Source organism: Drosophila erecta, unplaced genomic scaffold (assembly GCF_003286155.1).
Source record: "Drosophila erecta strain 14021-0224.00,06,07 unplaced genomic scaffold, DereRS2 tig00000000-arrow-pilon, whole genome shotgun sequence".
NCBI classification, from domain to species: Eukaryota; Metazoa; Arthropoda; class Insecta; order Diptera; family Drosophilidae; genus Drosophila; species Drosophila erecta.
Window position 1 is genome coordinate 3,293,518 of NW_020825194.1, and position 15,876 is coordinate 3,309,393.

Below are 15,876 nucleotides of genomic sequence, written 5' to 3' on the forward strand. Positions count from 1 at the left end.
CAGAAACAATGACTTAATAGGCGCATTTGTATTCCACGAATCACATAGAAACTCGTTCTCGTTCAAATGGTATATGACCACCCAAAAGATATTTGGCCAAATTCCTTAATCGTGCACTTCATCAGAAACAATATTTTATTGTCTACCTATTTTTGTAGGTTCAGTTTAGATTTTCTGCTCTGCACGATTGATTTGTTAACTATTTTTTAGATCCTCCACAAAGGTAAAATTAACATTTGTGGCGGCAGCCTGCAGTTTCTTGTTGAACACCCAGTCAATGATCAACAGATACTCCCCAGTGGGGATTGGAGTAGGCAGCTTCTCGGATCTCAGATAGAAGTTCTTATCTTGCTGCAGGCCCTAGTTTATGTTATATAACAGGGCATTGTTTCTCCGCCTTATAAACTGGCAGCCATCGAAACTGACAAGGCTTGTAACCATTGGCCCGTTTCAGCAATCTGGCTTTGACTATAACATCGTGAACCGGATAATGCAAATTGGCATCGACATTCAGGCAAACCTTATTCCTACTGACGGCACAGTCCGAATTCCACCCAGGATTTGTTATAGGACTCACACACTACATTAGTCATTTTGAAAATGACTGCACTCTGAAAAATATAACACTTTATTAGGCACTTCTCATGGAAAAGAACTACAATTACACATTGATAATGCTGAAGTGAGTGGGCTGTGATCCAAATAATCAGCACTCTTTTCATGGCTTAGGAAAATGTGTTAAAAATTCGATGAAATTATTTCATTTGTAGCTCTTTCCACAAATTAGTAACTCGTGTCTGTGCAAATAATTATAAGATAATTATTCCGAAGTCGATGGATTAGCGGGTAATCAATCAATTTCGGCCCCTTTATTAACTACCCCAAATTTAAGCATTTTGCCACGTTTGTTCGTAATATTGAATTTATAAACATTTCTAGGTTCACTGCGCTTCCAATAAGTTCTTAAAGTAGTAATACAGTTAATCATGGCTAATACCCTGTAAACCCTTCTTTTTGTAAACAAATTATTAAGCCAGTTATAATAATGGCCTTGGCTGGGTATTTACAACCGACCTTTGTAACAAAGGGCACTTATTCTATTATACTATTCAAAAGCCTCTTTAATTTGGTTACAGTAAGCTATCTTGGCTTTAACTGTTGGCCATTTAAAGCCATTTAAACATTGACATTCAAGAACCGGACCCGCACTTGGCACTTAAGAAATGTGGATATATATATGGTTCCTTGGCTAATTGCTCGCGTGTTTTTCTCACCTTATTTATTTATTAATTGATAAAAGTAAACATTATTAGATTCGGTAAACATACAATTGCCTGACAACTAACTTTGGAGTCAAAGTCGGAAGTCAAGTGCACGCCAAGCTTCGAAAAATTCGAATATACTAATATATAGAATTCATGGGTATATACCCTATGATATATAGCCCTATATATGAATGATATATAGTTTATTGTTGTGAACAGGAACCACTGACTGATTTTATTTTAAGCCTCTGTGAATTTCAATTAGATATGAAAAATACATTATTATTTAATAAAAATTCCAAATAAATCGTATAATATTTTAAAGTTAACAGCTTTCGGCTGCGCAAACGAATTGACGTCAGTTATTCTCTGATTTCCATTTCAATTAAAGTTCAAGTAAAGCGTCAAGGAGTGCACTGTATCTAATTTCCATTCGAAACTAGGCTACTTTCGACGAAATAAACGACTGGCCACCGGGTATCTGGTAGTCGGAAAACTCGTCCATTGTTTACAACTCGTACCTGTTTTCATTAATGGCCTGACTCGCAGCGCAGTCAACACCTGTCAACGGCCCAAAAGCCATGTCCGTGTCGACGTCAGCCACTGGACCGCTGCCCCTCCGTATTCCGTATCCGCTAGATCCCCCATCATCCCCATCACCCCCATCACCTTCATCTCCTCCATCACCGGATTCCCCTGTCCAAGCCACTTGAGATGCATTTGCCTATCCCCGAGTGGAATTAATAGATTTTCATAGTTTTTGCACTCTGGCGTGGCACACGAAACGCAATCAATAAGGCACTAGAATGCATTTCGTTGAATCGCTTTGGTGACTGCGTCTCTATACCGCCCCCATCTCCAGCCAATCCCCGATCCCCGATCCCCTGCCCCCCAGATGGCTCCCAATAAAATGGCCTGGAATGAAGATGTTGCTCCATGCAATTCGGTGGCTTGTTGTTTGCACGATTTGTTGCCGTGGCCGAGCGTCTTTGAACCCGCTCTGAATTTCAATGGGTTCCGTTCAGCCATGTCCATGTGTGTCTTAAAGCCAATGTGTTGGTATTTTGCGTTCTGGCGTGACAGAAACTTTTATACCCTCGATGGGGTATTTTATTTTAGCACTAAATGGCCAAATCGCTTGCAAAAGCCTTAAACATTGTGCCACAAAGAATTCCCTCGATAAGTGTTCTTAAATTAGATTAAATTGCTTACCCACTAAATAAATTTGGCAAATAGAGAGTGATTAGTGACTTATTCAAAGATCTATACTGGGAAGACTTGATCATTAGGCCAGATATATATTTATCATTCCTTAGCTTCTTCCAGCTTGAGAAGGGTATTTGAAACATAGGTTTCTTTGTGTTTTAAGAACATATTGGAGGCGTACGCTGCGCTGCGTCCAGTCATAAAATAAATCAAGCCGTCCGACACCAGAGTCAATAGTAAATCACGGCTGAAACGGCAAATTACCAGACACTACTGGCCATCATCTCATCATGGTGACTCCTCAAATAATTATGCGGTGACGCGACGAATTTTCCGCACTCCGTATGCCGAATTAGCCCTGGCAATTACCTTTCGGATTTGCAGCTCCTGGGCTTGAGTTTGATTTGTTTTCGGTCGTTGTTTTTCTGTTATTGTGTTTGCCCGTCGCTATTTGCTTGTCGATTTGCTAGAATATCGAAAGGCAAAAGCCCGTATGACTTGGCAATTTGCGTTGGCTATTATCGCGATGATGGAGCCCGCCAGTTTTGGGGGTGCAACCATTTAAATGGATCTGCGATTTCGGCCCGGATTTTTGTCGCTCAAGAGCGCCAAGGTCAACTTTAGTTTTTTAGTGCTCTATTTTATTGGGTTCTTAAAATCCGGTTGCCTTTATTGCAGTTGCCTTTTCAGCTCGACATTTTGGTTAATCCACATCATTTTGGACATACGATTGCGACCGGCAATGCAAGCAATCCGGCAATTTGACGATCCGGCAATGGAACTTAAAAATCGCAATAGAACTGAATAGTTTATAAAAACCATAATCATAGAATATCAGCTCTAGAAATATTTTGATTTGGCTTGAAAGTATTTCAATGCCCTTGACAAAAAATAAGCAGGTGGATAATTTGAACGTTAAGTACTGATTATGCCAGACAAGAATTATGATAAGCGTGCATATATATTTTGAATTAAAACTAATTTTTAACATAATTACTAAAACCAGGTGCGACATTCGGGGAGAAATCCGATATCCAAGGTATTGATTCAAAAAGGTTACACTCAGTTGTCTGGGTAAAGGTTGCCCTATTTGCTCAGTGCAAACCCTTTATATAATGGAGCCCCGAAATCTGCATAAGTAAAAAGGTATTCAAAGCAATTACACAACATAAATAAAGGCATCAAGCAATCTGCAGGCCATTGTGCCTCCAAAGTGAAGTAATTATACATCAAAAGCGAATCATGTCATTGTCAAGTGTTTGAACAGAGCTGAACAAGATCGGATCATACCTGAAAAGTGTGCACTTGAGTGGCTTTTGATGGGGGCACCATTAATATGCTGTGTCTGGATCGCGAATATTATTATTAGGGTATTATTATTTTAATTTCGTTATTTCGCATTTGTCATTAATGGGCCTTTTGTTTCGTTTTCGTACAGCATTTTTGCCAGGGATATTTGAGTTTATAGACTTCGCTTGGCTCTGGTGTGAGAAGATACTGCGTCAAGATACAGATACAGATGGGATCGGCGACAAAACATGCTGGGAACTACGTGATTGATGGTGACACTGCGATTACCAAGAGAACAGCTGAACAGTACTGAACTCGGCTTAGAATGCCCAGGCGAATATATTATAAATGCTGGGATATATGCGAAATCAGTGAAATCTTGTCGCGTCTAAAAAGGAAAATCACACAGCAAATGCAAAATTTATGAGCGAACTACGTCGAACGACGTCTCCGGGCGAACGGAGCAGGAATACCAATTGGGCTGGGATTTCGATTGGGATTCGGACTGGGATGGCGATGGAGCGGATGTGCACTGCACTGGAGGATGAGTCAGCTCAGCCGGAGGTCCGTGTGGGTTAAGCCCTGCCAGAGATCAAACTATAAAGACGGGGTCCATGTCTCTAATTAAGCGGCAAGGTTTCAGAGATCTCAGCTAGAAATCACTTTATTTTCCAGCCACAACTTGGGGTCAGCCAGATAATCATATGCTATCATCATTAACAAAGGAATTTTTATTAAACTTTACGAAACTTAATTGAGAGCGACTCTAAAAACTTTTATGAGAGATGAAGAACATGCATTAATGCAAAAAATTTAAGTGCATCATTTGCATCAATTTCAATCGATATCTATTTTAAACACGCTGCGTATGAGTAATATTTGCGGTTTATCTGGAAATCTTTGCTAATATGTTGAGCATTAGTCATCCCCTCAGGAAATTTTAGTACTAGTATAAATTGGGCATGCGAATGCCTTATTTTGAAACACAACTGAATAAGGAAATTACAAAAGATAATGGCGCAATCTTTAAACGCATACCCAGCACGTTTTGTTAATAGATTAATAAAGATGCCTCAAAACCTTCAAAGTGCTTCATTTAATAGAAAAAGAGTGGCAAGCCAGGAATTTAGTCGTAGTCTATCTCAAGCGCGCCGAATTTACGAGACTCCATAAAATTGGATCATAACACCGCAGGTGCAGTAAGTTGGTGTGTGCATATGTACACTTCAATCGCCAGTCCAAACTGCGCCACTCAATTTGACTTGATTTTTTTGAGTTCGGCTTACCGCCCACAAAACGCTGCGGTCGCCGTCGCAGTCGACGCTACCGTCGCTGCCAGCCGCTGAGCCACCAAACCGCTGAGCTGCTGAACCGCCGAGCCGCTGAGCCGCCAAGCGCACCACTGAGCCGCCGAACTGCGCTGATCCACCGACTGAGCCGCCGCCGTCAGGTGTTGTGGTTTTTGCGAGCCGCGCTCGAGCTGAGTCTGTTTTCGTCTGCCTGGCAGCGCGGTTCTGGAACGCGTAACGCTCGCATCGCATCGCATCGCATCGCATTGCCTCGTCTCGACTTCAAAAGTCAGTTTTCAAACTCGGGACTCAATTCGCTGGATATACAATCCGATTCGGTTCGGATCGCGGTGCGCTCCCAGTTTTTCCACCTGTTGCAACTAATTTGGCATCGCTCTTTTCGCCACTCTTGTGCAACAGCGCGTGCTGCCGTTAAAGCGCGTTTGGAAAGAGAATTTATATATTTCGAAAGTGGCAATTGAAAAAAGAAATATAGAAAACCAAGAGCTACATCCCTGTGCAAGATTCGTGTGGCGGATTAACTAGCCCTCTAATTAGACAGCAATTGGTGGAAATCCACTCCGCAATCGAAAGCGAATTCGTAAATCGAAATCCGTGGGCGTGGGATCTGTGTTGTTTGTGCAGCCAGCAAATCGGTGAGTCTTGAATTACATGGGATTAAAGCCAATCTGCTCTGGTATCCGTATACCTGGTAATCGTATGACAAATGCCATTACGTATGTGCTAGGCAGCTAGGCAGCGGCGGTGGTTGTAACATAATGGTGGTTGGCGCTGGTGTCCATGGCTTTCTAAAAAAAATACCCAAAACGAGTTGGATTCGATCCGCAGGTCCAGGAGGGGCCGACAAAAAGCACATAGCCAATTGCCAGCACACAGGCATTCACGAAAAAATGTGTGAAATTTCATTGAATTTCCCAAATTTAATACACAAACAAACCCACTCGGCAATTGGGAAATAATTCATTGTTTTGCCATTGCAATGAGAGTTACGGCTGCCAAAGAATCGATAATCGCCAGTTGGATTATTATATTACTCCCGTGGTCTTTGTGCATTTCAAACGGGTTTGCATACGTGTACATGGAGTATATGGACAAACCCAAAAAATAATTGATTAGATTGGGAAAAACATTCATTACTGGATCGAGAGCAGTTCGATCAATATTTAAATTCCCACTTAGCAGCTCACTAATTGAGCAGCATACATAATATTATCTGTGACATTTCGTTTTACAATTTCGTGAGTAATTGTTCTGGCCATAAAAGAAATTAGTTAATGCTGATATTTATTATGTTGTATTGCCTATCCCATACCTATCCTTTTTTTGCCACCGAAGTGCCAGAAGGTGAATTAAATATTTAGAAGATTTGCAAGAGCTTTCAGTGAAACGTCGGAGGATTTCCAAATTCAATAACAGTGTAATGAATTAAATATTATTATATTACGTAAATCATGTTTAAGCTGCGCAGAAATGTGCAATTTTACCCAGCTTTACAAGCCATTTTAAATCTGGATTTAACATGTGCATTAAGCGATGTACTTTGGAAATTAAAGTTCATAAAGAATTTAAAGAGTGCTGCCCCGAAGCTCTTTAAACAAATACTTTTATTGGCCAAATTTAAATGGCAATGAAATGTATTCAATGAAATATGCATGAGAAAACCTTGTCGTGCTGCAATGAAACGGAATATAAAAATCGATTTGTGTGCCACAATTAAATGGCCCTCAAGGATGCAATTAAAGTATCCGAGTATCTGCGCAGGAAAAACCCAGCGAACACAGCTGAAAACTCTTTAATTGAGGCACGAGAAAATAGTGCTAAACTTCATGTCATAGCGATTCAATTAATTCGCAATTTATCAAAATACTTGTACTCGTGGGGCATTGTCAGTGCCAGGGCTTTTTGATGCGGCCAAACATATTTCATTTGTCCACCACAAACAACTGCGCTTCGTACTCGGATTGGGATTCGGTTTCGTAGGGGATCCGTGGGTGGAATGATGCTTTCTGATGGCTCTGGTGGCCATGTTCCATGTTCAGTGGGCTGACGAGGGGCGTCAAGTGGAAAATAATCGATGATGTGCCCGGGCACAATGCAAACATTGAATCAAAGTCAAATAGCATTAAACTTTTTGAACTTGCGAGGCGGGGCGAGCCGAAAAAAAATGAAATAATAATAAAAGTTTGCCCGCCTTCCAAGAGGCGTGAAGGCGCACACAAAAAAGTTGGGGTAGTGGGGTCTGGGTTTTCCCGGGGTCTAGCGTTTTTGGGACTCGACGCTGCAGTTTTGGATCTCCCTTTCCAGAGATTTTTTTTCGGTTTTTTATTTTTTTGGATGGATAAGCGCAGCGTTGCGCAAATATTTGACAAATCCCGCGAAAAGTCTGCTTATGTTGTCACCTCGCCTCGTTTTTTGCCATTTCTATCCTGCCACCAAGGGAGTGGAATGGGATAACTGGGATGGGATGGGATGGGATGGGATGGGATTTGCAGTGTGACTGGCACTGGGCCAGTCATGCTGATTAGGATTGCACCGGAAGACACTTGCCACTTGCCACTTGCCACTTTCAACGTGCGACAATGTTTTTGAATTGAAATCCGAATCGGAATTTGCATGCGAATGCTAGCGATGTAATTTATATTTCGCACTTTGCGCAGTTTTCATTTCGCTCCGCGATGTTGTTTATGCAATTTGGCCAACTGCCTGCCGAATGCCAAAAGGAAAGCAAACGCCTCAGACTTCAGACTTCTGGCTAACGAGTGCAGGCGCGTGTCTGTATCTGTATCTGCACCGGCACCTGTATCTGTATCTTGTGTATAGGAAAGACCCCCCCATATACCCATATAGCCATATAGCAGGTGAAGGCGAACGTAAATGCGCCAATTTGTATGCAAGCAGCATTAATCGATGGGTAATCCGGCAGCGATGCATTGCAGCCAGTTGAAGCCCAAGCCGCATCCGAACCCGAATCCGAGTCCGAAGCCAAATCCAAAGCCAGAGCCAGAGCCAGAGCCACTGCGTTTCGACCTGGCCAAGAGGGGCTGGCATTACGTGAGATGTGCAATTGCACGAAATTGATTTGCAATCGATAAATGTGCGAATATTGCTTCTGCTGCGAATTAGCAGCCAAACAGTCAAGCGTCCAAATGGCCAAGTGTCCAAATGGCCAAGATATCCGAAGGCGCTCTTCGCCTTGCATTTTCCAGGCGTGTTTAAGTATGCATAAATAACTCATCGACCGCCTGACCATGAATTCAATTGGGAACATCTTTATTTAAATTGTTTAGTAGCCGAGCAATGCGGCTGAGTAATGTTTGCATTGTATCTGCATCTGTACCTCTGGTATCTGCACATTTTTCAATCTGCCAAGTGGCGACGTTCGTAAATAAAGGTATGCTTCAAAGACAAATGTTGCGAATTTCAACTATTTTTGGGGGATTTCGCATTGCCAAATAAAACTTATAATTTTAAACTACATCAAAGAAAACTTTTCCCAGCAGATATTCTACATATACTTGTATGTAGATGAAAGTGTGCATTTGAAAACTGCCATATTAAATTCAGCATGGTCATTTAATTAGAGTAATTATATTTGGCAAAGTACACATGTAGCTGCTCTGATATGTTTCATATTACACTTATTAATTATTTAACGAGCGCTGTAATATATAATTGTAAAATTCCAGCGGTTTTATCCGTCCACTCTGAGTGACAGCCAGTTGATTTAAATGGAATGTTCTTTAACTATAGATGGACCATTGATAAGAGGTTAACCCAAACAGTGCAATTATTTGTATGTTTCAATGGTGCATCTGGGTGGAGGATAATTTAAATTTTATTGTGGCTCAAACTTGCCATGCTAACAATATGAAAAAAATTGCATACAAATGCAATTGCTTTCAGGCATATGAAAATCGCCGCTCTTCTATCAAAATCGCCGCTTGGCCTGTGTAAGCTCACGCTTTGTGCTGCAAAAATTGAAAAATCAAACACAAGGAAAACCACTCGAGATTCAGCAGTGCAATCGATTTCCAAAGCAACATTGGTGGTGGTACTAAAGCAGTTGTATTGGTAATATTGGTAGCATTGTAGCCACTGACAAGGTCAGCACTTTGGCTTTTATTTGGGGCCCGGCGGTTGTCGCATTCTAAGCAAATCGCAATTGCCATATAGCTATCTACAGCTATCTGCTCGTATATACATTTGCTAGTTGCTCGTTGTGGAATCGTTGTGGAATCGTTGTTGAATTGTGTTGAATCGTTGTGGAAATCGTGGCCCGGCCGTAATGCACGTATTAATCTTGCCTCGCTTCTTGTTAGATGTGGCGTTGTTTTTGCGGTGGCAGCTTTGCTTTTGGCTTTTTGCTCACTGCTTTTGCTTTGCTTTGGCAGCAACAAGTGTTTAATTGCGATAAATGCACCTGACCGCCTTGAGCCTGAGCCTGAGCTTGGGTTTGGGTTGAGACTCGGACTGGGTTTGGGCAAGGCTTTCTGGTTCTCTCAGAATCTTTGCTGCTTTTCCACCTGCCCACTGCCCACTGGCTAGCTGGCTAACTGGCTAACTGGCTAACTGGCTGAAACTACGCGAAAAGGTCAACACAATTCGGCTGCAGACCAACGGCATTGAACATGAACGTGGCCCGCAACTCTGCACGTAAGGTTGCCAATTTTTGTTTGTTTGTTTGTCAACGTTTTCAGCCCAATTAAGAGCGGACCCATAAATTCAGCATGGCCATTTAAACATAAACCCTGACCGTGTACATCCTGTAACGGCTTTTTAATTATGCATGTCGCTATGAGAGCGTGGCTGCTTTGGCTCTTGGCTAAAAGGTCTGCCAGCCCAGTCAACTGGGTCATTACCATGGCCTGACTTTGATCTCCTGCTGATGGGGCCGTAAAAGACTTACTCCAACAGGTTGTAAAGCCAGTGAATTGTCTTGAATGTAATGTGCCATAAAGACATAAATTACAGTTCGGCCCAGAGACGCTGAATATGGTATAACTCAGATGGTGGCTTAGGTCAGGCATTTGCTACCGCTTATTTCAGCGTTTTCTGGAGCACCTCTTGACCTTTGGAGGGGTCTTAGTTGGTGGGCTCATATGTACTTTCAATGTGGAGGAGGAAGAGTTCCTCTCCCATCCATAGAATATTCAATATCTGCTTGGGTTCGGCTTCCATCTTAATGGGTACTAAATTACCTTGATGGTGTAGAACATATCCATTCATTTAGCTCACCATTCAGGTATGCGGAAATATATCAGAAATATTATAGGGTTTTAATTTCCTTTGAAATCGTTTGAAGCCCCTTGCAATCTTGAGTTCAACCGCAAATGCAGCCGATGACAACTTCATAACTCATTATTAATTGAATTATTCCAATTGAGGCTTGATTTGCGGAGTGGAATATTTTGCCAGACTTTTGGCAAGTCATTCTAGCCGAGCTGCAGATACTGAAAAATGATTTGCATCATTTGGCAGGCAATAAACTGTAAGATTCGCTCTTCGATTTCAATCGAAAGTCACGCATGCCGCAGCCAGTGGCTCGAATCTCAGCCCACTTCCACTTCCTCGAGTTGCAGTGGAGCAGAACCCTAAGGTTTAACCCATTGCCGCCCGCCCAGTTAACCCATGACTCCGGCGGTGAGTCACGGATGGGAGAACTCTGCGGAATCGAAATGTGAGTGCGAATGCAGAGTGCGTGAAAATGAGTAATAAGGGAAACATTGCCACAAATTGATGCACTACGCAGTGCTACCTTTAATTGAATTATTAATTATGTACCTTAATGAATGCGTAATTGAATAATAAACTACGTGCACACGCCCCCACAATTATTGTTCGCTTCGGCTGCGGAATAATTCGTTTTTTTGTTTTTTTTTTATTTTTTTGCACTTCTCTCGACCAGCCACTGTTAACCTTTTAACTTTTGTGCACCGAAACCGAACCAAACCGACCGGGGCGAACCAATGTTTCGCGTAGTAAACATAAGTTGGGGCTCATTAAGTAATCACATGGAATATTCCCGCAGCCAATTAAACCAAAAAGCCGCAGAAGGGGGCTGCGGGGCGGGGGGGGGGGGGGGGGATTGGGAGTTCGCCGAGATGGATAGACAACATCGCTCACTGGCGGATACAGATACGTATAGCGATACAGATACAGTTGCAGTTGCAGTTGCAGATGCAGATACAGATACAGATGCGAGTGCAGCATGCAGACACCAGATACAATTAAATTCGATTCAGGAAGCATTTATGCAGTTTGCATACATTTAATATATATGTATGTTTGTGCATGTGTATATGTCTGTGTGCCGAAACATGTGCATATGTATTTCACATTCGATTGCATTTTTGGGCAACGCACACACACACATGCAACCATAAAACTGCAACAGAAGCTTCTTTGACGGAACATTTTTAAAATGCATTGTAAATAAATAAATCAGGAATTTCTTTGAATGGTTTTACTGCTGCTAGTGGTACTCATACTGAAGTTTCAGTGGGATAGATAGATAAAATCCAACTGGCTGTAAAGAACTCATCTTCGGAGAGCATTGTTCAAATTATATGATAATAAAACAAATGGCTATTTAAATTACTTATTAATATATGCACATACCATACCATTTAAGCATGGATTATGAATTCCCATTGACGATTGGCACACAAATGTAGTAGTTTTGATTTCCATTGCGTAATGCTTAAATGCAATCACCCAATTACAGAAATCAAATAAGTCGGTGCTCACTTCCTATAAATCAAAGCGCATTTCCCCATAGCTTTCGGTGCCCCGAGCCACACATTTTAGTATTATGTCAAAAATAATTCGAAAATCGTAGAAAAGCCGACATCCTTTGTTGTTGCCGTTGATGTTGATGTTGTGCATTTGTAATGAGCCAGCATTAGAGCAATCGGCTCGAATTGGTTACGTTGTCCCCCAGTCCCCCAGTGCGCCCCACCACCACCCACTTTTCCAACCGCCCCCCGGACGGCGGGCAGTTGCACCACACTGGGCAATGCTGTAAAAAACAATTTGCAGACAATTTTCAGTGTTTCAATCAAACAGGTTTGACATAATTTCAGCAGGCCCACGAAACGTTGCCAACCTGACAATCGCAGTGGCATTTATTTGGGGAACGGGACAAGTTTCCAGACGTTGATAAACTGGCCAAATGCTTCCATCCCGGCTCCTCCAGTTTCACCCGATACGCAGTGCCAGTTGCAGCAGTTTCAAGACTTGGTCCCAGTCCGCCGGGCATTTGCCATTTTGTATCTCACAGATGCATAGATACGCTCGTACGTGGACCGTTTTACACTGTTGCCTTACTTTGTGGGGGATTTTCGGCTCCGGTTTGTTTGCACAACTTATGGGGCACATGAAACCCCTTTATTTTGCTTTCCCACTTCATACGGTGCGTATGAGTACTATTGACCGTTTTCTCACTTTCCTATTGCTTCTCGATTTGTGAGCCAAAGCTTTGCCACGCTGACCACAACTAACTTTCTGGCTAAAAGCGGGAACATAAAAATATGAATGGGCAGGGAGCGATACTAACTAAAAGCCAACAAGTCGCTGCCAACTGCCACATGAAAGCAAATGAAACGAATGCCAGGAACAGTGGTCAGTAAATTTTTCTATTTATTTTGGGTATTCTGCAATATTTTTCTAGTAAACATTAGAACACATTAGAACTTTTGTAGTTTCCGAGAATAAATTCCAGATAATTTATAGCCAAGTTTAGACACAAAAGCTTGTAGCCTATAGACATATTTAATACATGTGAATGTCAGCAGCCATAATAAATTAGGTTTTGCTGGATATCTCTATTATTTTTTGTCATCTAAAGGGGTATTATGACAACACTTTCGACAAAATTGTTTAAAGTTGCTGTCAGTTACATGCGTATTATATCTAATAATTTACAGTACGGAAATTCCCCATGATCCTGGTTCGAGTGTTCTCCAGATTTCAGACCACTGCCGCATAGTTCCTTGGCAGCTCACACACTCGTTTGCATACGACTTTTGTGCTGTGGTAATTTGTTTTAAATATTTGTTTAAAATATCAAAACGCACGTACGCTGGCCAACAGTACGTGGTATCTAACAGATAGATGTGAAAATAAAAGTTGTTTGCCCGGCCACTTGGAACTGGCAACTTTTGGAGGTGTGGTGCTGGGCCACTGCGGTACTAGATTCTCATGGCAACATGAAGACGAGGAAGGGGAACAGGCCATCCGATTCGGACCTAACGGGTTCCGCCTACGTGCCACCGATCTTGCTGGGGATCCGTCTCCGTCTCCGATTCCAAAACCGATTCCAATTCCGATTCCGATTCGATCCCAATTCGAATTCGTTATGATTCGATTCGCAAGCGGTGACATTGTTATGCATTACGCACCCGAAAACCACCGACGAAATGCGACGTGTGCGCGGTTTTGGTTCCTGTGCCACGGTTACCAATTGCGACCCAGTCCCAGTTTCGAAATCTCCCAGCTTTTTCCACACTCTACGTGACAGCATTTGCAGTTCGACCTTCGCGTGGAATCAAAAAAAGTGGGTGCTTTAATATGGAAACGGGCGAAGAAAGCCCATCATTTTCTGTGTGATTTCTCCATCGGTACATTGAATAGGTAGAACTGATTTTAGGCTGCTTCCGTGCTCTAAACTGAAATGCAAAGTTCAGGTCCGCACAAGGCCACAGCCACAAAATGGTAGCAAACAGTAGGTAAAATAAATATATACTCGCACATACATCCCCATCCCAGCGGACTTCCTACAATTAACACTTGAGTAATTCGTTGGCTTAGTGCCCACTTTCATTGTCATGTCGAGCATGACCGGTAAGATGAAACCGAACATCGATTTATTAGGTAATGTCTGACCATTGATTAGTCAGCCGGTTGAGCGATTTGCCTGGAATTAACTTTCCATTCGCACATGCAACCTCTGCTGCCTGCCCCCCGTTCGTCATAATTGATGCATGCAAGCGATTAAGCCTATTACAAGACTCCTCTGCCATCGGCCCAGTTGCATCGATTTGCCAGAACCAAAGGCCAGAGCTGCTGAACCAGTTACCAGTTTCCAGGGAACTGCCCAGCTGCCCTGCAGCTGAAGCAGCTGGAGCTGTCGATGGAGCACGGCCAAAGCCAAAGCCATGGTCAGAACGGATAACATGGCGATCATATCCGTATGCAAAGTGCCTCGGGTCCTCCGATTCCGCCAGCAGCAGCCGCAGAAGAGGAGCTGCAATAAAATAATATAAAATGGAATAAAACAAGAGCCAACCAAACACGGCAATCCCCTAGTGAATCGCTAGTGAACCCAATACGGCAATACCCTAATCAATTGTAGCTATTCTGGGTGGAATTAAAAACTATAACAAGCAAACAGTATTCAAAACAAACGAATGCAGTGAGCTCTCCAGTACAAAGTTGCATTTGCTTATTTGTAAAAATGTTCGATTAATGATGAGTAATCATATAAATAACACTTGGAGTCAAGAACCGCGAATAGCAAACCAGTTTCTTTTTATTGTTCATACGCGCGGACAATCGTTTATAATCTTACAGCTTGGCAATTGACAAAATTTCAATAAGTGATGCATGTACTGGTTATATGTAGATGGCTCTATATATATCTTGCTGAACTAGGTAAAGAGACCGACGTAACCTTTCGTAGAGTATCGTTGGCAATGCATGCAGACATACGATATTGGCTATATGATGGAAAATCATAAAATCAAAGTGGCAGCGGGAAAATCCAACCGAAATCCAAGGAGCGGAGTGGGCCAAAGGCTGAGTGCTGTGCCATTGGAGGGGCTTTTGGTCTGCTGGTCGAGGGGTTCTGGGCTCACTGAGACAAGAATCTAGCCCATGGTACGCTTTAATTCTAAAAATATATGTGTGCAAACACGCTGACTGACTGATTTTCCATTTAAGTCTCCTGTTTTTGCTGCTGCCGCCACGCCGATGTTGTTCTGTTGATTTGCACAAACAAATTTTGTCAACAAGATTAATGCTAATTGAAGTTTTTCAACTCGCCTCTTGTCGAGTTGAGTTGAGTTGAGGCGAGTCGATTCCGAAGTCTCTTGTTCAATGAAAGTTTTGGCCGGGGTTCGCCTTCAGCGGAAGTTTGGCCAAGTGCGAAAAGTTACCAACCGAAACGACAACGTGCTGATGATGATGATGATGATGAAGATGAAGATGATGCTGCTATAACGACGATAATCTAATGATTTCTGGTGGATGCTGGTCCGGTCGGATAATGATTAACTAGTTGGTGTGATGGCTGCGTCAGTTGATCATGACTTTTAATTGGTGAATTTCTCGTGCGAGATTCCATTAATGACCAACTAAGTGACCAACTAACTAACTAACTGCTGCACGGGGAGTGTCTGCAATTAACAACTGTGAAGTGCCCCAACATTGAACTCATGGAGCTGCTCTTGAAACGCCCCGCTCCAATTATCACCTGGCCAACTCCCCATCACGTCCTCCGTCTGTTTTGTGATTACGCGTTTTTATCGACTTTGGGGGCAGCTCTGGTTTGTGCGCAGAACATTGGGCGGGATTGGAGGTCTAGGTCTAGAGGCCACTCTAGAGGTTGCATCCATTCATCCATTTAGATAGGGCCAGCGAAGATTTAAGATGTGAGACTGGCTTAATGGAGATGTCATTGAAACTGCTCTTGAAAACTAAGAAAAGAATGAAGTTGCTTAGGTGAATTCATATTTAAAATTACTAGCATTGATGCTGACATACAAGCCTGAACCTCAGCCAAATAAACTAATTATATAATAAAAATG

General features: G+C 42.4%; 2 protein-coding genes across 2 annotated transcripts in view; one reads left to right on the forward strand and one right to left on the reverse strand.

Moving 5' to 3' along the window:
* Positions 1-195: 195 nt before the first annotated feature.
* On the reverse strand, positions 196-722 carry LOC26526070. The gene is given in 4 exon segments (XM_026975872.1): positions 196-427; positions 429-533; positions 535-611; positions 666-722. Coding segments are annotated over 4 exon segments (471 nt in total).
* Positions 723-5,212: 4,490 nt separating this feature from the next.
* Positions 5,213-15,876, forward strand: part of LOC6555040 (fatty acyl-CoA reductase wat) — a 32,265-nt gene continuing 21,601 nt past the window's right edge. The window contains exon 1 of the mRNA XM_001981375.3: positions 5,213-5,706. The gene's annotated coding sequence lies outside the window, so the exon portion shown is untranslated. The remainder of the gene's footprint in view (positions 5,707-15,876) is intronic.